This window comes from Suncus etruscus, chromosome 1 (assembly GCF_024139225.1).
Source record: "Suncus etruscus isolate mSunEtr1 chromosome 1, mSunEtr1.pri.cur, whole genome shotgun sequence".
NCBI lineage: Eukaryota > Metazoa > Chordata > Mammalia > Eulipotyphla > Soricidae > Suncus > Suncus etruscus.
In genome coordinates, this window is record NC_064848.1 from 174,473,765 (window position 1) to 174,498,925 (window position 25,161).

Sequence of the window (25,161 nt, forward strand, 5' to 3'; positions counted from 1 at the left end):
TTTTTTTTTTTTTTTTGGTTTTTGGGCCAGACCCAATGATGCTCAGGGGTTACTCCTGGCTGTGCGCTCAGAAATTGCTCCTGGCTTGGGACACCAGTGGATTGAACCGTGGTTTGTCCTAGTCTAGTGCGCACAAAGCAGATGCCTTACTGCTTGCGCCACTACTCCAGCCCCTCCAGGAGCAAATTTTGAGTGCAGAGCCAAGAGTAATCTCTGAGCTCTGCTGGGTGTAGTCCAAAAAGCAATAAAATTATACATAATAGGATTGAAAGAAGTGAAAAACATACTTTTAATGAAAGCTTTAAAATATGATATGAATTTATTAAACTCCAGCCATAAGTTGCTTTTCTCTCCCATTTCATTTTAACTGACCATAAGTTGTTTTCTTTAACTGCCTGCCTGCATATTTCTTATCTGCCAAGTTACAGAACCTGTCCCCCAGCCTCCCTGCTTCCCGCTTCTGTGTGGCCCACCCGCCCTAAAATCTTGAAATTTGGAATCATCTTTATCTCACAACCTTGGGCGCAGTTCTCCTACATCAGTGCTCATTCCTGTTTTTTTTTTAAGATGGTGCTTTGATGATAAGAATGAATCAGCCTGTCTAAACTCTGTATAAAAAGAGACCGGCTTAAGGTTTAGGGGTCCACAAACCTCTACTCTGCCACGGGTACATTTCGGACCCTGAGCGGTCAGATAATAAACGGAACTCGCTGGCATTATTGCTGGGCTTGAGTCTTTTCATTACTCTTTGCCGGGCAGCTGGAAATCGGGTTTTCCGGACCACGCAGGATGAATGGTTCATAATATACCTGTACCAGAAATTTCCTTTTTTGGAGGGGTTCACATCTGGTGGCATTCAGGTGTTACTCCTGACTCTTTGCTCAGAAATTGCACTTGGGAGGCACGGGGGACCATATGGGATGCCGGAATTCGAACCAACGTTCATCCTGGGTCAGCTGCATGCAAGGCTAACGCCCTACCGCAGTGCTCTCTCTATGGTCCAGTGCACCAGAAATTTCTGCATTGCAAAGTGTTCACTCACATTCTTTGTTTTAAGTTTTTGGGTTACAGCACTGAGGTTCAGGGATTACTCCTGCCTCTGCATTCTAGAATTACTCTTGGGGCTGGAGAGATTGCATGGAGGTAAGGCATTTACCTTGCATGCAGGACAGCGGTTTGAATCCCGGCATCCCATATGGTCCCCCAATCCCGCCAGGAGCGATTTCTGAGTGTAGAGCCAGGAGTAACCCCTGAGTGCTGCCGGTGTGGCCCAAAAACCAAAACCAAAACCAAACAAAAAAAAGAATTACTCTTTGCAGGGACCAGAAAGATAGCATAGCGGTAGGGTGTTTACTTTGCAAGCAACTGACCAGGACCTATGTTGGTTTAAATCCTGGCATCCCATATGGTCCCAGGTGCCTGTCAGGAGCGATTTCTGAGCAGAGAGCCAGGAATAACGCCTGAGTGCCACCGGGTGTGCCCCCCCCCAAATAATTACTCTTAGCAATATTAGGGGACCATATAGGATTTTAGGATTCAAACCCAGGTTTGGCCATGTGCAAGGCAAATGCCCAATTCACTATATTGTCTTTCTTGCCCTACACTAACATTCTTTGAGCTATCTCAATGGCCCCAAATAGTTATTTCTTTTCCTTATATTTTATGTATTTTTATTTTTATTTATTTTTGGTTTTGGGGCTATATCCGTAGATGCTCAGGGGTTACTCCTGGCTAACCACTCAGAAATCGCTCCTGGCTTGGGGGACCATATGGGATGCTGGGAATCAAACTGCGGTTCATCCAAGGCTAGCTCTTGCAAGGCAGATGCCTTACCTCTAGTGCCACCACTCTGACTCCATTTTAATGTATTTTTCTTTTCTTTTCTTTTTTGTTTTGTTTTGGTTTTTGGAGTCACACCTGGCAGCGGGTTACTCCTGGCTCTATGCTCAGAAATAGCTCCTGGCAGGCTCGGGGGACCATATGGGATGCTAGGATTCGAACCACCATTCTTCTGCATGCAAGGCAAATGCCCTACCTCCATTTCATCTCTCTGGCCCTTATTTTGTTTTTTGACTTTTGGGCCACACCAGGAAATGCTTGGTGACTGACTACTCCTGGTTCTGTGCTGCCAGGGTGGGCAATCCTTCCAGAAGTGCTTGGGGAAACCCAATTTCAGAGACTGAACTCAGGGTTTCTATATGCAAAGCATGCATTCAACACATTAAGCTATTTCTCTGACCCTCAAAAGCAAGAAACATTTTCACATTAATTTATTGTAGTCAGTTCCCAACCAGTGCTCAGTAGGGCTGTAGGTCCCACTAGTGATTCTTTGACTAGATCCACAGTTTAATGCAAAGGCCCAAAGATGAGATGTTGCTTGAGTCCTATGTTTCTGTGGCCAGAGGATGAGATGTTACTTATTGGGTGCTGTGGTTCTATGGTGCTATTTTATGCAGGGCACCCAGGAGATGCTAGTGGGCGCTAGGGCTACACCTAGTGATTTTTGAGTGACTATGTGTTGCTGGGAATTGAATACATTGTACTATGTTCAGTCCCTTTGTATTTTGTTCTGGTCACACCTGGCAAGTGGTTGGTGGTGACTTGTGATTCTATGCTCTAGAAATCTTGGTGGTTACATAGTTGTTTACTTTATGTCAGTTATTTATGTTGTATGCACTTAAAAACTTTTGTTTGGTTTATGGGCCACATTTAGTAGTGCTCAGGATTTATTTATGGCTCTGAGCTGAGGGATCATTGGTGGTGCCAGAAATTGAACCCTAACCCTGTTTGGCTACATGTAAGGCAAGTGCCCTGCCTGCTGTACTTTACTCTGATTCCATTATACACTTCTCTGTGTGCTTTTTTTTTTTGGAGGGGTATAATAATTTATTTTTATTTATTTCATGGCTTGGAGTCACACCCATCTATATACTTAGGGGTTATTCCTGGCTCTTCATGCAGGAATTACTCCTGGCAGTGTTTTGGGGATCACATAGGATGCTGCAGATTGAACCTGGTCCCAAGGCAAGCCCTACCCATAGTACTGTCCTCAGACCCTGAATGTGCTCAGTTTATCACCCATCTATCTATTATCCATCTACCCATCCATCCATCCATCCATCCATCCATTCATTTATCTTTGGACCACACCTGGTAGTGCTCAGGGTCTGCTCCTGGTGGTACTTAGGGGAACTATAAGTGATATAGGGGATTAAACCTGAGCCTTCCACATGCAAAACATGCACTTACCCTGTTGAACTAATTTTCCAGTCCTAGATGCTTTATTTGCTAAAAAGAGACACAAATTACTTTTTTTTTTGCCACATATTTCTGCATTTTTCTATAAAACTAAGAAGAAAGGAAAAAAGAAAGCCTAGGGGTCAGGAGTTAAGTGGCCTTAGATGCATTGGAGAAAAAATTAAGAGAAAAATTGGAGAAAAATTAAGGAGAGAACTAAATATCCAAGCCAAAGTCAACAATAGAATTAAGAGACCTCAACTTTAATAATCTAAACTTTTTTTTTTTCATTTTCTTGTTTTTGGGCCATACCTAACAGGGTTCAGAAATTATTCCTGGCTCTGCACTCAGAAATTGTTTCTGGCAGGCTCATGGGATCTTATGGGATGTTGGGGATTGAACCTGGGTCCTTCTGGGTCACAGTGTGCAAAGCAAACACCCTACTGCTGTGCTATCACTCCAGACCCTAACAATCTAAATTTAAATGAGTCTGTTATCTTGGCAGGCCAGGGGGGCAAAGAGTGTGGTATAGGATGTATTCTGAGTTCACTGGTGGATGGAGGTTAACACTGGTGGTGAGAATGGCCCCGACTGACTCTATATCTGAAATTCAACTATGAAGGATTTTGTAGATCACAATGGTTTCAATAAAATTAAAAAAAATTAAAATTAAAAAAAAATAAATGGGCTGGTTAGATAGCATGGAGGTGAGGCCTTTCATGCAGAATGTCATTGGTTTGAATCCCGGCATCCCATATGGTCCCCTGAGCCTGCCAGGAGCGATTTCTGAGCGTGGAGCCAGGAGTAACCCCTGAGTGCTGCCAGGTGTGACACAAAAATCAAAAACCAAAAAACAAAAACAGCAACAACAACAACAAAAAATGTTAAGGGGCCGGAGAGTTAGCACAGCCATAGTGCTTTTGACTTGCATGCAGCTGACTTGGGAGAGATCTGGCACCCCATATGGTTGCCCAGCCTGCCAGGGGCAATTTCTGAGTGCAGAGCCAGGAATAATCCCTGAGTTCCAGTGGGTGTGGTACAAAAACCAATCAATCAAGTTTTAAAAATTGTTAAAAAGAGGGGCCTGGAAGGTGGCGCTAGAGGTAAGGTGTTTGTCTTGCAAGCGCTAGCCAAGAAACGAACCGATCCCCCGGCGTCGCATGTGGTCCCCCCAAGCCAGGGGTGATTTCTGAGCACATAGCCAGGAGTAACCTCTGAGCATCAAACGGGTGTGGCCCAAAAAACAAACAAACAAAAAATTTGTTAAAAAGAGAGGCTGGGGCCCGGAGAGATAGCACAGCGGCGTTTGCCTTGCAAGCAGCCGATCCAGGACCAAAGGTGGTTGGTTCGAATCCCGGTGTCCCATATGGTCCCCCGTGCCTGCCAGGAGCTATTTCTGAGCAGACAGCCAGGAGTAACCCCTGAGCACCGCTGGGTGTGACCCAAAAACCCAAAAAAAAAAAAAAAAAAAGAGAGGCTGAAGCATAGTACAGCAGGTAGAGTGTTTGCCTTGGAAACTGCTAACCTAAGCTCAATCCTTGGCATCCCATATGGTCCTTTGAGTAACTCCTTCGCACCAAGAGGTGTTGTCTTTTCCTTTGTATATATAACAAATTAATATGTATTAATATATATTTATGTTATATTTTATTTTTAATATATTATATATAAAACCAGATACATTTTAGTTGTTTATAGTCTCTAGTTCCCAATCTTTTTTTTGCTGCCGCCCCTCTCCAGTTCCCAGCCCTCCAGTTCCCATTCTTAAAGTAAACAATGGAAACAATAGTTTAATGAAGCCACAATATTTATAAAATCCTTAATACAGTATAAAACATCATAAAAATTAGTAAAAATGCAAAATCAAGCACATTTTAATACTGGTACAATGGTATTAGCAGCTTTATACAAGTTAACCTATAAGTTTTTCTATAGTTATATTTTGAGTGTGAAACTTTATCCCAAATCATTTAAACTGTTATAGTACTTAGTGGTTTATTAACTGTATGAAAATTATAAGAACCCCATAAAATACTGTTACAAATATGCAACTGCTTTATTTTTGGAGTTCATATTTTTTAGTTTTATATAATTAAATATAACTACAAGAATGTCTTTTTTTTTAAATGGGAGGGGGTCACACCCATCAGTACTGAGCTAGGTCACTTCTGGCAATGTTTGGTCCAGTGATGCGAGTATAACCTTGATTTATCAATGCTGGGACCATCAGGGCCATGTCTAGTGGTGCCTAAAATCCAACGCAGTCCTATCCAACTCAGTTCTTTGAATATTTGCCTAGCATGTGCTCTATAACTTGAACTATATCTCTAAACCTGCAGAGTTTTGTTTTCATTTTTTGGGCCATTCCTCGTGATGCTCAACGGCTATTCCTGGCTCTGTGTTCGGGGTGATCTCAGGGGTTGATAGGGAACCTTAAGAGGTGCAAGGCAAGTAAGTGCCTTCCTTCTCCACAGGGCTAAAGTGCACACTGATCACCCATAATACTTTAAATTCTCAAAAACATCTAGGATAAATGAGAATAGAGGGACTGGAAAGATGGCTCAGAAAACTGGAATGCATTCTTTCTATTCAGGTGGCATGAGTTTGATTCCTAGTACTGCATGGTCCCCTGAACAAGTCTTAATTAAGCACTGTGCAGAAAGTAGTCCCTGAAGACTGATGAATATAGGTCCCCCAAGATAAACAAACACTACAGTTAAATATAAACAATTTATATTGGGTAATCTCAGGATAAGTATGACTTTTCCCATCTACTTTCTTATTCATCAGAAAACCATAAAAATTCATATCAAGTATATCATATTATATATTCATATCAAGGTTTATATCAAATATACAGGATTTCACATATACTTTAATTATTCAAATGAAATAATACATTAATATAATTACTTAAAAAATTATTTTGGCGATACCCAGTAATCTTCAGAGGTTACTCCTTGGCTCTTCATTCAGGATTACTCCTGGTGGTGCTTAGGGGACCATATGGGATATGGGTGATTGAACCCAGGTTGGCCGTGTGCAAAGCAAACACCATATCTGCAATACTATCATTCCAGCCTTGACATGAACATAATTACTAACACCCTATTATATTAAAAACTTGCATGAACATATATACATATTTTATGGACCACCAGATGAAGTCAGGAAGAGTTGGCATCAGTTTTGTTCATCAAAGCTGCTTGTAGAAAGTGGCACAGTTTGAGCTGGGCTTCTAGGATGAGCCAACTATGAAGAAAAAGTCCCAATTAAGATATGAATTATGGGGGACGGCGAGGTGGCGCTAGAGGTAAGGTGTCTGCCTTGCAAGTGCTAGCCAAGGAAAGGACCACGGTTAGATCCCCGGCATCCCATATGGTCCCCCCACGCCAGGGGCAATTTCTGAGCACGTAGCCAGGAATAACCCCTGAGCATCAAACGGTGTGCCCCCCCCAAAAAACAAAACAAAACAAAAAAAACGTGAATTATGTTTCTGTGATTAATATTAGTTTTCCTTCTTTCGCATTAACTGAACTCAGATTTTGCACCAGCTAGCCAAGGATCCAGATACTTTTGCTTTTTCTCCTGTGGTACCAAGGAATGAACTAAGGACTTCACACATTTAAGCCTTGTATCAACTATAATACTTTAACCACCTAGAGTTTTTTTTTTTGGGGGGGTTGGGCCACACCCTGTGTCGTTCAGGGGTTACTCCTGGTATATGCTCAGAAATTGCTCCTGGCTTGGGGGGACCATATGGGACGCCAGGGGATCTAACCCTGGTTCATTCTAGGCTAGAGCTGGCAAGGCAGACACCTTACCACTTGCACCACTGCTCCGGCTCCTAGAGGGTTATTTTTGTTACCTACATACTCCACTGAGAAGTAGGCACTTAAGGACCAGAGAAATAGCTCAGTGTGTCAGTGTGCCTACTTTACATGCTAGAGGTCAGAGTTTCATTCCCAGCACAAAATGGTCCCACAACCACCACCAGCAGTGATCCTCAAGCAAAAAAGTGAAGTAGAAAGTAACCCCTGAGCAGCACCAGGTGTGATCTTCACTCCCCCCCCCAAATAAAGAGAAAAAAGAAATGGAATGATTACTACATGGCATTTATTCTCAAGCTTCATGTTCATATTATAACTATGTAAGGAGGGCAAAGAGGAGGCAAAAGGGTAAGTTAGTTAACTACCCCCATCTCTTTAGAGAGATTCACCCCAGCAACTTAGTACTATATGAGGGAAGGTGAGATAAGTGTTTACATGCTCTGGAGCAAGATGTGGCTCAGTAGTCAGGCTGAGTCAGAAGTAGCCCCTGAGCACTGTTGAGTATGGCCCCATCCCACTGCTCTCCTCCAAAACAATGTGTCTGGATTTTATTTTTAGAGTTTTGTGGTATGTTCCTTGTTTGGGGGCTATACCTAGTTGTGCTCAAAGGCACTCCTGGCTCTACAATCAGGAATTACTCCTGGTAGTGCTCAGGGACCATACGGGATGTTAGGGATTGAACCCAGGTAAGATGCATGCTAGGCAAGTGCTCTTTCTAGTCCTGTATTAAAGAATGTTGAACTGAGGGGCCAGAGAGATAGCACAGCAGTAGGGTGTTTGCCTTGCATGCAGCTGATCCAGGAAGGATGGTGGTTGGTGGTTTGAATCCTGGCATCCCATATGGTCTCCGTACCTGCTAGGAGTGATTTCTGAGTGCAGAGCAAGGAGCAACCCCTGAGCACTGCCGAGTATAACCCCCCAAAACAAAACAAACAGGAAAAAAAAAAAAAAAAAGAAGGTAGATTTCAAGGGCTGGGGAGATAAGATTATTGGGCTAAATGTGACTCAAGCACTACAAAAGAATAAAAAATCATTCTCTTCCTCCCCCTTTCCTTTTTTTTTTTTGGTTTTTGGGCCATACCTGGTGATGCTCAGAGGTTACTCCTGGTTATGCGCTCAGAAATCGCCCCTGGCTTAGGGGACCATATGGGACATCGGGGATCGAAACATGGTCTGCCCTAGATTAGCATGTGTAAGGCAGATGCCCTACTGCTTGTGCCACCACTCCAGCTCCCCCTTTCCTTCTTTATCATCTTGGTTCCGATGACCAGGGATTGAAGATTCTCCTGATCTGTACTGTTTGAGCATTTTAGGTGTGTTGCTTACTAGGATAATTCAGACAATACACTCCACCTGGCTGTAGTGTATTGGGAAATTGTTCACACCACCCAGGATCACAAACCACAGAGCCACCAGGAGTGTACTCAGTGTATGGGGGACACCAGGAATTTGAACTTTTTTTTTTAGTTTTTGGGTCACACCCGGCAGCGCTCAGGGGTTACTCCTGGCTCTATCTATGCTCAGAAATGGCTCCTGGCTGGCTCAGGGGACCATATGGTATGCCAGGATTCGAACTACTGTCCTTCTGCATGCAAGGCAAATGCCCTATCTCTATGCTATCTCTCCAGCCCTGGAATTTGAACTTTTGATCTGAGCTTGAATGGCAGATATAGGTTTGATCCTTGGCATGTATGGTGGCTGAGCACCAAGCCGAGTATAGATCCTGTGCAGTAGCGCATATACACTTTGCAACACCCTGATCCCCCTAAAAAGGAGATTATTTTGAAGAAAAGTTACTGTGGTTGTTTTTTTTCCTGAAAGCTTACCTGAAACTTTCTCTTTAAAGCCCGGGTCATTACTGGAGTTAGTCCAGTTCCTGTGTCCATATTTTCTTTATTGGTAAGTGGGGTTCCACCTGGGCTTCTACAAGGTATTGAAAATATTAAGAGCTGTTGTATGCCAACTTTTCAAGATGGTTAAGAAAACATAAAAATAAGACAGTGCATTACCTCTCTACATCCACTTTTCTAAGTAGTTTCCGCAGATCCATTTGGCTTTCACCAGGAGTACTGATAAAATAAAGACAAAAGTTAGAGCCTGCCAGATTTTTATCACTTCTCTTAAAGCAAAGTAGCCATTTCTATAGATAATATGCTAGAAGCTAGTTCTGTTTATTACATTTGAAAATAATAGTAGTAGGGCAGGGGATGTAGGTCAATTGGAGATTCAGATTTGATCCCTGGTACCACATGGTTCCCTGAGAATGATGGAGGTGACCCCTAAGCACTAGCAGGTGTGGTTTAAAAATAAACAAAAAATCAGTAGATGCTCATAGAAGCAATAGATGATATAATCACAGAAATACAAGATGATATAGGTAATATTTTTTGTCTCAGTTTGTGATGAAGAGTCCATCTCAGGGAAAAATACCTCAGTTATGTACACAGATATGGACAAGAATATTCTTTGTGGGACCGAGAGATAGCATGGAGTTAAGGCATTTGCTTGCATGCAGAAGGACGGTGGTTGAATCCCGGCATCCCATATGGTCCCTGAGCCTACCAGGAGTGATTTCTGAGCATAGAGCCAGGAGGAACCCCTGAGCGCTGCTGGGTATGGCCCAAAAACCAAATAAAGAGTATTCTATAAATGCTTACAAAAATAAAAACCAATAACTTGAATATCTCAGAATAGGATTTCTTTCTATAACAATTAAATGAAATATACTGCATATATTAAAGCCAAATGATAGTTTAAACTAATTTTTTCCTAGGATGGTAGAAAGTTGGTAACATATTATGCGGAAAAAAGTCATAATTGTACCCATAATATAAAAATATACAGTACATATAGACAGTCAAATTTAGCATTTCCCTTGATTCTAAGACATATTTATTTTGATATTTTATTATTCCTGAAGTTGGACTTTTAAAATTTCTGATAGCATTTATTTATTTATTTTGGGCCACACCCGGTGACACTCAGGGGTTACTCTTGGCTATGCGCTCAGAAGTCACTCCTGGCTTTGGGGGACCATATGGGATGCCGAGGGATCGAACTGCGGTCCATCCTAGGCTAGCACAGGCAAAGCAGGCACCTTACCTCTAGCGCCACTGCGCCAGCCCCAGCATTTACCTTATTTATTTATTTATTTATTTATTTTTAACTTTTTTTTTTTTTTGGTTTTTCGGGCCATAGCCGTTTGATGCTCAGGGGTTACTCCTGGCTAAGTGCTCAGAAATTGCCCCTGGCTTGAAGGGACCATATGGGATGCCAGGGATCCAATCGCAGTCCTTCCTTGGCTAGGGCTTGCAAGGCAGACACCTTACCTCTAGCGCCACCTAGCCGGCCCCGCATTTATTTTTTTAATCCAAATTTGTTATTTCTTTTTTTTTTTTTTTTTTTGGTTTTTGGGCCACACCCTGTGACGCTCAGGGGTTACTTCTGGCTATGCGCTCAGAAGTTGCTCCTGGCTTCTTGGGGGACCATATGGGACGCCGGGGGATCGAACCGCGGTCCATCCTAGGCTAGCGCAGGCAAGGCAGGCACCTTACCTCCAGCGCCACCGCCCGGCCCCAAATTTGTTATTTCTTATTTTGGAGCCAGCTGAAAATGGTCAGGGATTAATCCTGACTCTGAACTCAAGGATTATTTCTATCAAGGAACCATATATTTCTCTTTTTTTTTCCCTAGAGGATATTTGGGATGTTTGGGATTGAACCTATATTGGCTGCCTTCAAGGCAAGCACTCTCACTATACTATTACTCTAACCCCTTTTCAAGTCTGTTATTAAATTACATTTGTTTTTTTTTTGTTTGTTTGTTTTTTGGTTTTTGGGCCACACCCAGTGATGCTCAGGGGTTACTCCTGGCCGTCTGCTCAGAAATAGCTCCTGGCAGGCACGGGGGACCATATGGGACACCGGGATTTGAACCAACCACCTTAGGTCCTGGATTGGCTGCTTGCAAGGCAAACACCGCTGTGCTATCTCTCCGGGCCCATAAATTACATTTGTAAATCTTTTTGGGGAAAAGGGGTAGCCACTTAGATTGTTGCTTGTGGACTACTTTCTGTTTCTTTGTTTTTTGTTTTTGTTTTTTTGGGCCACATCCAGCAGCGCTCAGGGGTTACTCCTGGCTCTTTGCTCAGAAATAGCTCCTGGCAGGCTTGGGAGACCATATGAGATGCCGGAATTGAACCCAGGTCTGTCTCGAGTCATCCACGTGCAAGGCAAACCTCTACCACAGGGGCGGGGTGGTGGCGCTAAAGGTAAGGTGCGCCTGCCTTGCCTGTGCTAGCCTTGGACGGACCACGGTTCGATCCCCTGGTGTCCCATATGGTCTCCCAAGCCAGGAGCAACTTCTGAGCGCATAGCCAGGAGTAACCCCTGAGCGTTACCGGGTGTGGCCCAAAAACAAAAAACAAACAAACAAACAAACAAAAAAACCTCTACCACAGTGCTATCATTCCGGCCCCTGTGGGCTACTTTCTGCTCAGTTCCTAAAGATCACTCAGGACAGTGTGCAATTGGGAATTAAGCAGCAGCCTCCTTTATGCAAAGCATGAGGCTAACTAAGCCTTTGAGGTTTCATTCCTGCTGAGAGGAAAAATCTTTTCTTTTGGGTTTTTGGGCTACACGGTCATGCTCAGGTTTTACTCCTGGCTCTGAGGGATCACTTCTGGCAGGCTTGGGGTACCATATGGGGTATCAGGGATCAAAATGGGGTCAACTACCTACCTACTGTACTATCTTGTTAGCCCTTAAAGGATGTATCTTACAATAAACAAGAATTTATGCTTAGCAATTAACAACAGCTATTGCCATTAATGGGATTACTTGGATGGTTTTTGTTTTCTTCTTTACACTTCTTTAGATTTCAATGTTTTCTACAATAAGCATATAAAACTTTTTGTTACATAATTTAAAACAATATTCTTCTATGTGAGAACATAGCTTAAACTGTGCAGTGCCTTACATTAAGACATTGGTAACTCGAGTTGATAACACTTTGGAGCTGGATTTCAGAGCAACACGCTGCAGGTCGGAGACAGTGACTAGTGGATGCTGTGTCTTCAGTGGTGGTACAAGCTTTAATTGTAAAATGACATTGTTAAAAATATTTGAGTATCATTAAAAGTACACAGATGCTTAAGCAACAACTACTTGAGACTGTACATGTAAGAACTTATCTATTTCTGGGGGCTGGAGAGATTGCACAGCGACCTTTGTCTTGCAAACAGCGGATCCTGGCCAGGACCTAAGGTGCCTGCCAGGAGCTATTTCTGAGCAGATAGCCAGGAGTAACCCCAGAGACCGCTGGGTGTGGCCCCAAAACAAAACAAAACAAAAAAAGAACTTATCTATTTTTTGGGGGGGTTTTCCTGGCCACACCCATTTGATGCTCAGGGGTTACTCCTGGCTAAGCACTCAGAAATTGCCCCTGGCTTGGGGGGACCATAGGGGATGCCAGGGGATCAAACCGTGGTCCTTCCTTGGCTAGCGCTTGCAAGGCAGATATCTTACCTCCAGCGCCACCTCACCGGCCCCAACTTATCTATTTCTATGGACAGTATTATACTGAGAGGAATGAGTCAGAGAGATGATTACACGTGCTTGTGAGTTATACAAAAAAAAAAATAATTATGGCAATAATACTCAAAGACAATAGAGTCAAGGGCCAGGAGGACCAGTCCATGTTAGGAAGCTTACTACAAGTTGAGGTAGGGCAGAGACTGGATCACTACATCAATGAAATGATCACTGCACAGGAACTGGATACTGAAAGAAGGTAAAGTAATATACATGATACCTCTTCAGTAACAGTATTGCAACCACAGTGTCTAAAAGGAAAAAAGAGATATAAAGATAAAAAAAGAAAAATGCATTAAAGGGACAAGTGATGGAACATTATATGGCTGAAACTCAAAATCATGCATAACTTAAGTATATTTCTACCTCTTCATACTGATAGTTGGTAGATAAATTGCCTAATAAAATAATTTAGATTTAGAAATTTTATGGGGAAACCACAAACTACTAAAATAAAGTATCAGACATAGTCCTTAGATCACTATCTATGTAAGTCTCATTTCTGTTTTGTTTTGGGACCATATCCAGAAATGCTCAGGGCATAATTCCTTTTTTTTTTTTTTTTTTTGGGTCACACTTGGCAGTGCTCAGGGGTTACTCCTGGCTCAATTCAGAAATTGCCCCTGGCAGGCACAGGGGACCATATGGGATGCCAGGATTCTAACCACTGTCCTTTTGGAAGCAAGGCAAATGCCTTACCTCCATACTATCTCTCCGGCCCAATAATTCCTGGTTTTGTACTCAAGAACCACTTCTGGCCATGATCAGTATGCAGGAGAAATAATCAGATCAGTCATGTGCAAGGCAAATATCCTACTATTACTCTGGTCCTATAAGGCTCATTTTTATTTATTTATTTTTAATCTATTTATCATTTTATTTATTCATTTATTTCTTTAGGCCATACCTAGCAGTGCTCAGAAATGACTCCTGGAGGTATTCTGGAGACCATTGGTGTTGCAGGGACAAGACCTGGGTCATCTACAGATAAGGCAAGATCTTTACCTATGTAGCATCTCTCAAGCCCCAAAACCTATTTCCCCACCCCTCCTAAAGGTATAACCAAGTTAAAAGCTAAGAGTAAATAGCAGTAGTTAGTACTCCTTTCTCTTTCATTAAGTGAACTTATGAAAACATATAATGATTTCCAATTCAGTTGGCCCAGAAAACCTTACAAAATTATGCAAATCAAGAGGTTCAAATCTTTGTGTTTAAGAATAATTATGAAACTGCCTGTACCACCCAAGGCATTATATTCTAAAAGCCACCAAGTAGCCAAAGGATGTTCTCCAGAAGTAATGTGTGCCACTTGGTCATTACAGTGGTGGTTTTGAGAAGCAAGAATGATAGTACAGTGGGTAGGGTTTTTGCTTTGCACACGTCTGACCCTAGGTTTGATCCCCAGCATTCCATATGGTCTCCCAACTATTCCTAGGAGTGATAACTGAGCAAAGCTAGAAATAACCTCTGAACACCACTGGGTGTGACTCAAAACCCAAAACCAAAATAAAAGTGCTGAAGTTGTACAGCAAGCGTTTAAAAATAAAGAGGAAGGACTGGAGCGGTGGTGCTAGAGGTAAAGCATTTGCCTTGCAAGTGCAAGCCTAGGATAGATAGCGATTTGATTCCCCGGAGACCCATATGGTCCCCCCAAGCCAAGAGCGATAAACGGGTGTTGCCCTCCCACCAAAAAATACAGAGGAAATGATGGGCTTAAGAGTTTAAAGGTGGGCCCGGAGAGATAGCACAGCGGTGTTTGCCTTGCAAGCAGCCGATCCAGGACCAAAGGTGGTTGGTTCGAATCCCGGTGTCCCATATGGTCCCCCGTGCCTGCCAGGAGCTATTTCTGAGCAGACAGCCAGGAGTAACCCCTGAGCACCTCCGGGTGTGGCCCAAAAACCAAAAAAAAAAAAAAAAAAGAAGAGTTTAAAGGTACAGGGCCCGGGAAGGTGGCGCTAAGTAAGTCCTGAGCACTGCTGGTATTGAGGATTGCCCAAAACAACAACAAAAGAGTTTAGAGGTAGATTTTCATGGTCACTGAGCATATCCATGGAAAAAAGTACCCAGATGCATTGCAGAACTTACAGGGCTCATGGTCAGATGAGCCCCTCAGTGAGTGCTCTTTGTCAGATGGAGATGATTCTTGATGAAAAAAGACAATAGTTTCTTTTTTTTTTTTTTTTTTTGGTTTTTGGGCCACACCCGGGAATGCTCAGGGGTTACTCCTGGCTATGTGCTCAGAAGTTGCTCCTGGCTTGGGGGACCATATGGGACACCGGGGGATCGAACCGCGGTCCGTCCAAGGTTAGCGCAGGCAAGGCAGGCACCTTACCTTTAGCGCCACCGCCCGGCCCCAGACAATAGTTTCTTAAGCAGAAGCGGAGCATATACGAAAGAAAGCTATTTCAGAAGAAACTGAAGAAGTAAAAACTTATGATCTGGAAATAAACTAGGCATAAGATAAATGCAAATATAATAAAAAATAGATAATGACTGTGTTCAGTGATATCTTACCTTCTTTCTTTCATCAAAACTCTGAGTCTTCTTTAATTTCACAGTCAGTAGATCTTTAACTGTTATTTGCATAGGAGTATCTTTTTTTAATGGTTTTATCTTAAAATAAAAAAATTAGACATCAGTTTGGAATCATAATTGTTAAATACAAAACAAAATTTTATTTATTTGTTGTTTTTTGGGGGCAGAGCAGGGGTGCAAGCGGTAGGGCGGATTTTTTTTGGGGGGGGTCATACCTGGCGGTGCTCAGGGATTATTCCTGGTTCTGCACTCAGAAATTACTCATGAAAGGATCGGGGGACCATATGGAATGTCAGGGATCGAACTCAGGTCTGTCCAGGTTGGCAGCATGCAAGGCAAATGCTCTACTGCTTTGCTATCACTCTAGCCCCCAAAAGGTCATGTTTTATCACTATGTTTCTATAGCTACTTCTGGTCATCTTGGCAGATATGTACTGTTAGGAGTGATTTCTAAGCTCAGAGCCAGGAGTAACCCTTGAGTTCAGCTGCAGGGTGTGGTTCAAAAACAAAAAACAAATAAACAAAAAAACTTATTGCCGGCTGGGAGAGATAGCACAGCGGCATTTAACTTGCAAGCAGCCGATCCAGGGGTTGAGGGAGGAGGATATGGGAGGTAGGATGGGAACGAAGGTGTAGGGACGACAATTCGGTCATGGGAATCCCCCTGATTTTATGTTAATATATACCTAAAATATTATTGTCAATGATATGTAAGCCACTATGATTAAAATAAAAATTATATTAAAAAGAAACTTATTGCCAAATCTCACCATTTTTTAAAACAAAATCCAGGTTTGTTTGTTTGTTTTAGTTTTTGGGCTACACTTGGCAGCGCTCATGGGTTACTCCTAGCTCTGTGTTCAGAAATCACTCCTGGCAGAGTCAGGGAACCCTATGGGATACTGGGGATGGAATCCAGGTCAGCCAGGCCGCATGCAAGGCAAACGCCCTACCTGCTGTCCGATTGCTCTGGCCCTAAATCCAGTTTTTATGAATTCCTCAGTGACAGTCTTTTTTAAAAACACAGTAATAACATAATTAAAATACATACTGAGGGCCCGGAGAGATGGCACAGCGGCGTTTGCCTTGCAAGCAGCCGATCCAGGACCAAAGGTGGTTGGTTCGAATCCCGGTGTCCCATATGGTCCGTGCCTGCCAGGAGCTATTTCTGAGCAGACAGCCAGGAGTAACCCCTGAGCACTGCCGGGTGTGGCCCCCCCCCCCCCCAAAAAAAAAAGAAGAAGAAAAAATACATACTGAAAATATAGGTGTTAGAAAGATAAATAGTTTGTCTTGCTAATTCGGTACCATACATACTTAACCTCTGAGTGCAGAGCCAGAAGTAAGCCCTGAGAATATTCTGAGATGGCCCTTAAAAATAAAAACCAAACAAAATATAGTAGACTTTCTATCAAAATCCTTAGCCCAGACTTAAAGGATAGCTTGCCTTTAATCCTACATACTTACAGACTTGAATATTCTTCTACTAACTGGTTTCCTACCTCAAGTGCTTTGGTGGTGCTGGATTTTCTGAGTAGCAAAGGTGCACTCGGTGGTGGAGGAGGAGGTGGAGGAGGTGTGGAGGGGGTGGAGGAGGTGGTGGAGCTGGCTGGCTGGCCGGCTGTGGCTGTGTACATAGAAGTACAGCTTGGGATTCACTAGGCTGGCTTGGAGCATTGGCAGGCCCATCTGTAGATTTTCCACTGAAGTGACGCATCTGAGCACAATTTGGACAGGCAGAATTTTCTGAGATAATCTAGAAAACATCATAGTGGCACATGAACAGTAAGTAGATTTAGATGTCACAGCTGAGACTCATCAAAATTAGTTATCAAGCATTGAATGCTTTTCAGTACTTCTTAATATATTCCCATTTGTCATTTATATATTTGTTTTGTTTGTTTTATATATCAACCACTGTGGGTACAATGTGAGTTTTGTCTGTTCTTCTTTGAACATGATAAAGACAGAAATTAAACACACATAAACAGGGGCCAGAATGATAGTATAGTAGGTAGGGTGTTTGAATTGCATGCAGTTGATCCAAGTTCAATTCCTGGCATCCCATATGGTCCCCTGAACATCACCAAGTGGGGCCAAAAACTGAATAAACACACATATACTCACAAATAACGAAACCTTGACTCTCAATGAAATGAAGTGTGCTATGAGCACGAATAATGAATCTAGACCTTTCTATCAGGTGACAAGAGAGAAGATGAGAAAAACTACTAGTATAGAGTAAATTGCTTAATGTATCCAAGAAAGAATATATTCCAGAAACTGATAAAAAGGCCAAAGGTGGACTGAAGAGATTATGCATGGGCAAAAGGGGTTATAGTGTATGGCTCTAACTTCTAGCAGCTCTTGTGCCAGGACCCGATGTTCATAATCTTTGCCTCTATAATCTCACTTTTCTCCTTTTTACTGTGAATTATGTTCTCTGTTTTTCTTTTATAAGAACATTTGTCAATGGAGTTAAAAGTCTACTCAGATAATACAGAGAAACTTCTTCATCTCCAAATCCATCAATACATCTGCAAAAGAACTTTCTTCAAGATAATATTTACAGGTTCCAGGAATGAACACTTAGGCATAACTCTGTTGTTGTTGCTATGTTTTATAGGATGGTTCAGATGTGAGGCCAGTGAGATGAAATTATCAGTGGATCTCTGGAGCAAAGTGAATGCAAAGAATCAAGACACAGGTAGAGGGGCTCGAGTTATAGACAGTACATAAGGTAGGATGTTTGCCTTGCACATGGCCAACCCAAGTTCAATCTCCAGCATCCTATGTGGTCCCCAGAGCACCACCAGGGGTAATTTTTGAGTGCAGAGTCAGGAGGAACCCTTGAGCAACTTCAATGTGACACAAAAACCAAAAAATAAAATAAAATAAATAATAATAATAAAAAAACATGGTAGACTTAGTAAGTGGACGCTGGAATCAGGAAGGAAACAACACTATTAGAGAATCAGTAAGCCAGTGCAGAGAATACAGTTGAAAAGAAAAAAAAAAATCTGTCCCACTGCCTAGCTTCTCATCAGTGACTCACAGTAGCAGAGCAATGCAAGAGCCCAGTGACACAGAGCTTGGAAATGAAGAATTCAGGGGTGCCTGCCTTCCAGCAATATAAAGCAGAACCTCTGAAGTTAAAGCAATTGGGCTGGAGAGATAGTATAGTTAGTTGATAGGGTGTATACCTATCCACAGCATCCTATATGTTTCCTGGAGCACTGTTAGGAATAACCCCTGAGCATCACTGGATATGGCCCCAAACCACATCCCTTTCCTCAGAATTAAGTTTAAGCAATAGATTTCAGAGCTTCAGAGCAGAGCTCCAAGATTAAGATTAAGAGAGCAGAACTCTCGTAGCAAAAGCATACACGGATTCCTTTTTTTTGTAATTTCCTGGACCTTCCAAGTATTACTCAGGAAGCCTGCGGGCCACTCCTAGCAATACTCAACCAACTTGGCTGGAATTTCAATGCTAGAATTTGAAGATGCATGCTGCTTAGGGACCGTGTAGTGCCACCAGAGTGATTCTCTGATGTCTGGGACTTCCAAGTCTACAGTAGGTGATGCTCAGCAGATGTTAAAATTGCACCCAGACTGGTCATGTGCCCTAGCCTTTGTACAATCTTCCCATCCCATGTGGGATTCCAGGGTAAGACAACCTTTTTCTTCTTATTTAATTTATGACTTTATTTTTTGTTTTCTTTTTGGTTTTTGGGCCACACCCGGCGGTGCTCAGGGGTTACTCCTGGCTGTCTGCTCAGAAATAGCTCCTGGCAGGCATGGGGGACCATATGGGACACCGGGATTCGAACCAACCACCTTTGGTCCTGGATCGGCTGCTTGCAAGGCAAACGCCGCTGAGCTATCCCTCCGGGCCCATGACTTATTTTTTTATTTGACAATACTAACCTTCAGGGTTTCCTGGAGTTTGCATAATTCACTTTCCAAAATGCAAAACCGTTCTTTTAGACTGCGAAGTTCTTGATGATAGAAACGAGATGGAAAGATGGTATCTCGCAATACTTCTAAACTCTGAAATTAAAATATAAACAAGAATACAATGTGCAATAAGCTAAGGTCAAGAACAAAGAATAGGGGCTGAAGATATAGTACAGTGGGTTGAGCACTTGTCTCATACACAGCTGAGCTGGGTTCAGGCCCCTCCAGGTGTGATCACTGAACACACAGAACTAGGAGCTAGGAGTAAGAAGCCCTAAGCACTGTTGGGTGTGGCCCAAAACAAACCAAAAATAAAAGGAAAAATAAAGGACAAGAGGTCAGGGGTCAGGGAATGTAGTTTAGTGGGATAGCACTTTAGGTAGAGAGTACTTTGGTGCTATTTTATTTTATTTATTTTTGTTTTATTTTTTGGGTCACACCTGGCAGCACTCAGGGGTTACTCCTGGCTCTATACTCAGAAATCGCTCCTGGCAGACTCGGGGGACCCTATGGGATGCTGGGATTCGAACCACTGTCCTTCTGCATGTAAGGAAAATGCCTTACCTCCATGCTATCTTTCCAGCCTGCTATTTTAGAGTAAAAGTCAACATGACCTTGTATTTTTGTGTGTGAGGAGTGTGTCAGGTGGTGCTTGGAGGTTACTTCTTTTGTTTGATTTTTTTTTTTTTTTTTGCTTTTTGGGCCACACCTGGTGATGCTCAGGGGGCAAACACCCTACTGCTTGTGCCACTGCTCTGGCCCCTTTTTGTTTGATTTTGGGCCATGCCTGCTGGTGTACAATGGTTACTCCTGGATCTGCACTCAGAAATCACTCCTGGCCGGCTTGAGGGACCATATGGGATGTAAGGGATCACATCAGGGTCAGCCAAATGCAAGATAAATGTAAACACTCTACCTGATGTCCTATCATTCTATCATTCCAGTCCCTGGAGGGTGCATTTGACTTGGTGTCTGGGTGTTGTTGCCTGCAGCATTCAGAGGACTATGTGTTTGCCAGGGAGAAATCTGGGGCCTCTAAATGCAATGCAGGGCCTGGAAAGCTAGCACAGCGGCCTTGCAAGCAGCTGATCCAGGACCAAAGGTGGTTGGTTTGAATCCCGGCGTCCCATATGGTCCCCCGTGCCTGCCAGGAGCTTTTTCTGAGCAGACAGCCAGGAGTAACCCCTGAGCACCGCCGGGTGTGGCCCAAAAACCAAACCAAACCAAAACTAAATGCAATGCAAAGTATATGCTTTAGCCTTCTTTTTTGTTTGTTTGTTTTGTTTTGATTTTGGGCTACATCCAGCAATGCTCAGGGGTTATTCAGAAATCGCTCCTGGCAGGCTTGGGGGATCATATGGGATGGCAGGGATCAAATCTGGTCAGCCCACTTGCAAGGCAATTGCACTACCATTGTGCTATTACTCCAGCTTCTGCTTCAGTCTTTATAACTATATTAGTACATTATATTGTTATTATTATTTGTAATATTATATATTATTATAAATACATTTTTTATTTTATTTTAGTTTTTGGGTTTTACCCGACATCGCTCAGGGGTTACTCCTGGCTCTGAGCTCAGAAATCGCTCTTAACAGGCTGGGGGAAGCTTATGGGATGCCAGGAATTGAATCCTCCTGAGTCAGCTGCGTGCAAGGCAAATGCCCTATCACTGTGCTACCTCTTCAGCCCCATTTTAACATAACCTGAATTTATCCTGAGCATTATATGACTATTTGAGCATATACACACACTCATGAACATAGCTGGAGTGTTGTGAACTATACACACATGTGAACACACACAACCAATATGAGAAAACCCACTCTGCTGAAAGTGAGTATGTCAAATGCATACCTGGGTTATGCAGTTTTGGCACCAGTTGTATAGACACCACACTCTGTTTACACAGAATTTTACAGCATCTTTGATATTGGGAATTTTCAAGCTCCAAGATGATATTAGCCAACTTCTTCTATTAGGGGGTGGTTCTGTTGTAGAAATAACTCTGTAGAAAAAGCAAAGCCAAACAAGGAAAATACTCATGAGTTAGAGAATGGATATTGCTCAATGGATTGGAGTGAGTGCTTTCCATGAAGGGTTATAAGCACAGCTTAACTCTTCAAGCAACAGGGAAGGGTTAGGGTTAGGGTTAACCCAAGCACCAGGCTCAGCCCCCAAACACTGAACTGGGTATAGACTGGAGTACCAAAAGAAACAAAAAAACTTACAAAACGTATGAGTTAGTGGGGCCGGTGAGATGGCGCTAGAGGTAAGGTGTCTGCCTTGCAAGCGCTAGCCAAGGAAGGACCGCGGTTAGATCCCCCGGTGTCCCATATGGTCCTCCCAAGCCAGGGGCAATTTCTGAGCGCTTAGCCAGGAGTAACCCCTGAGCATCAAACGGGTGTGTCCGAAAAAAACCAAACCAAAACAAAACAAAAACAAACAACAACCCCCCAAAAAAAACAAAAAAAAAAACTTATGAGTTAAATAGTGAATTCTAATTAAATAAGGTGAATTTTTATTTCATTTGATGTCAGGAATCAAACCCAGGGCCTCACCCATTCAAATCATGAACTTTACTGCTAAGTTCAATCTCTTGTTTAAATAGTTTTGTTTAATTTAAAAATTTTTTTTTTCTGGGCAGTGCTCAGTGTTTACTCCTGACTCTGTTCTGGGAACTATATGTGGTGCTAAGCATCAAATCAGAGTTTATCACTTGTAAGGCAAGTGCCTTAATCCTTGAACTGTCTCTCTCTGGCTCCAATATAAAAAAATTGGATTTCTTTGCTTTGGCTTGGTTTTGATTTTGGGGCAATACTCGGAAGTGCTCAGGGTTTACTATTGGCTCTGAGCTCAGGGATCACTCCTGGTAGGCTTGGGGAAACATATGGGATGCAAGGGATTGAGCTTGGGTCTGAAGCATGCCAGGTAAGTATCCTTCCCATTGTACTTTTTCTAACCCTTAATAAGCTAGTTTTAAAGTATGGAGTTTAAAAATCAAGAGCAGTGATTATCTAACCCCAAAATTCTTCAATACATTCTAGAATTCAGGAATTATTTTATTCATCAAAGAATAAATAAATAGGGGCTGGAGAGATAGCACAGCAGCAGGGTGTTTGCCTGCCTTGCACATGGTAACCTTGGACAGTCTTGGGTTTGATCTCCAGCATCCATATGGTTCTCCGAGCCTGCCAGGGGTGATTTCTGAGTGCAGAGCCAGGAGTAACCCTTGAGCACTGCCGGATGTGCCCCCCAAAAAAGAATAAATAATTAAAATTTTAAAGCTCCAATAAATAAAAAATTAAAGTTAAAAATACACAAAATAATAAATAAATTTCAAGAACCAAAATATAGTGCAACATGTAGATTAAAATCATGCTTTATATGCAAGGAGGCAAGAATCTGATCTCTGAGAACTATTGGGATTGACATCTGAACATAGAGCCCTGAGTAGTCCCTGAGCACTACCTGGTGTGGCTCCCAAGAAACAGAGATCAGGAATATAGTACTGTACAAAACAGAGAAAAGCCTTGACCTCATAGAATTTATCGTTTTTCAGGAAAGAGTGTATGTATGTGTGTGTGTGTGTGTGTGTGTGTGTGTGTATATATGTAGTGAGGTGGGGAAATGAAGTATTTCCCAACAAGTACTCAGGGTCTGGAGGAGGGAGCACTCACTACAGTGCTTGGTATTGCTATGCTCAATGTAGGGGTCAGGGATATGGTTCTGTATGATGCATCTAGTGGTACTAGGGGCAACTAGTGTCACAGACAGAGATAGGCTGGGTGAACATGTGGTGCCAGGGATTAAACTCAAAGCTTTCTCATGCCAAGCATGTGAATTGAAGGGCACCAATCCTTTGTGTTATCTCCTTGGCCCCTGAGGAGGAATGGTGTACCTTTTTTTTTTTTTTTTTTTTTTGGTTTTTGGGCCACACCCGGTGACGCTCAGGGGTTACTCCTGGCTATGTGCTCAGAAGTCGCTCCTGGCTTGGGGGACCATATGGGAAACCGGGGGATCGAACCGCGGTCCATCCAAGGCTAGCGCAGGCAAGGCAGGCACCTTACCTTTAGCGCCACCGCCCGGCCCCAGGAATGGTGTACCTTAAATTTATTTATTTATTTATTTATTTATTTATTTATTTATTTATTTATTTATTTATTTATTTATTTATTTGTGATTTTTGGGTCACACCCAGCAGTGCTCAGGGGTTACTCCTGACTTCATGCTCAGAAATTGCTCCTGGCAGGCACAGGGGACCATATGGGACGCTGGGATTCGAACCGATGACCTTCTGCATGAAAGGCAAACGCCTTACCTCCATGCTATTTCTCCAGCCCCCTTAAATTTATTTTTATGTTTTTATTCTGACACCGTAATTTAAAAGTCATTCATAGTTGAGTTTCAGACATCCTATGATCCAGCACTAGCCCATGATAAAATAATACAATTTTCTGCAATTTGGCTGTAACTGGAAGATATCATGTTAAATAAAGTTAGCCAGAAGAACTTTATTTGTGTACTATATAGAATAACAAGAAAAGTGGACACAAAGGGGGGCACACTTGGTGGTGCTTAGGTTGGGTTTGCTGCATGCTAAATAATCACTGTACTATCTGGCCCCAAAAAGATGACCTGTAAGAAAAAACTAGAGGGCTGGAGAGATAGGCCAGAGCACATGTTTTGCATGCTGGAGGCCACAGTTTGATCCATGGCATCCCATGCATGGTCCTTGGAGCACTGTTAGTATGGCCCAAATTGGAAAAAAAAAAAAAAAAAGAGTAAGGTAAGCTCTGAGCACCTCTGGTGATTACCCCCCCCCCAAATCTGGACTTTAAAAATAAGGATTTAGTTTAGTGGTAAGCATACATTTTGCATATATAAGCCCTGGGTTTGATCTCTGGCAGTTAAAACTTTTTTTTTCTTTTTTCTTTGGTTTTTGGGCCCTACCCGGCAGTGCTCAGGGGTTACTCCTGGCTGTCTGCTCAGAAATAGCTCCTGGCAGGCACGGGGGACCATATGGGACACGGGATTCGAATCAGCCACCTTTGGTCCTGGACTGCTTGCAAGGCAAACGCTGGTGTGCTATCTCTCCAGGCCCAAAACTTTTTTTTTCTTCAGATAAAGAAGGGCTACTTATTTTGGACAAATATACTGTAAGAGTTGTAGAGAACAACAACAAAATACTTAATTGTTTACCTGAAGTTCAAATTAACTCGAAGCTCTTTTTATTTGCTAAGTATAATAAGTCTTCTGATCAGTTTTGTTTATTTTTTGTTTTTGAGCCATACCCAGTGATTCTCAGAAGTTACTACTGGCTTTGCACTCAGGAATTACTCTTGGTGGGGGACCACATAGAATGCCAGGAATTGAACCTGGATCTGCTGCATGGAAGGCAAGTGCCCTACTTACTATACTATCACTTCAGTCCTAAAATGATACTTTTGTGCGTGTGTGTGGTTTTTGGGTCACACCCAGCAGTGCTCAGGGGTTATTCCTGGCTCCATGCTCAGAAATTGCTCCTGGCAGGCACCGGGACCATATGGGACACCGGGATTCGAACCGATGACCTTCTGCATGAAAGGCAAACGCCTTACCTCCATGCTACCTCTTCGGCCCCCAAACTGATACTTTTTAATATTTTCTCTGTTCTGTATTATGACTTACCTTTCTGGAGAGGGTGGTAGAGGAGGAGGTATACGTTGCTTAGAATGAATGCGAGAGGCTTCTCTTTTTTTTTTTTTTTTTTTTTTTTTTTTTTTTTTTTTTGGTTTTTGGGTCACACCTGGCAGTGCTCAGGGGTTATTCCTGGCTCCAGGCTCAGAAATTGCTCCTGGCAGGCACAGGGGACCATATGGGGCGCCGGGATTCGAACCGATGACCTCCTGCATGAAAGGCAAACGCCTTACCTCCATGCTATCTCTCCGGCCCCGGCTTCTCTTTTTTTGAATAATCTTTTGGCTTTGGCTTTTAGCTTTCTTCTTCGTTGTTTGAACTTGGGCATAGTT

The 25,161-nt window shown here is 42.7% G+C and overlaps 2 protein-coding genes across 2 annotated transcripts in view; one reads left to right on the forward strand and one right to left on the reverse strand.

The window, feature by feature from the left end:
* The window catches only part of LOC126007121 (monocyte to macrophage differentiation factor), a 225,214-nt gene that overhangs the window by 181,925 nt on the left and 18,128 nt on the right, over window positions 1-25,161 (forward strand). The gene's annotated exons all lie outside the window — the stretch shown is intronic.
* Window positions 6,421-25,157, reverse strand: PRR11 (proline rich 11). The gene is given in 11 exon segments (XM_049772530.1): window positions 6,421-6,489; window positions 8,894-8,990; window positions 9,077-9,136; window positions 12,045-12,157; window positions 15,173-15,271; window positions 16,696-16,770; window positions 16,773-16,949; window positions 19,121-19,243; window positions 21,008-21,158; window positions 24,821-24,891; window positions 25,101-25,157. Coding segments are annotated over 11 exon segments (1,092 nt in total).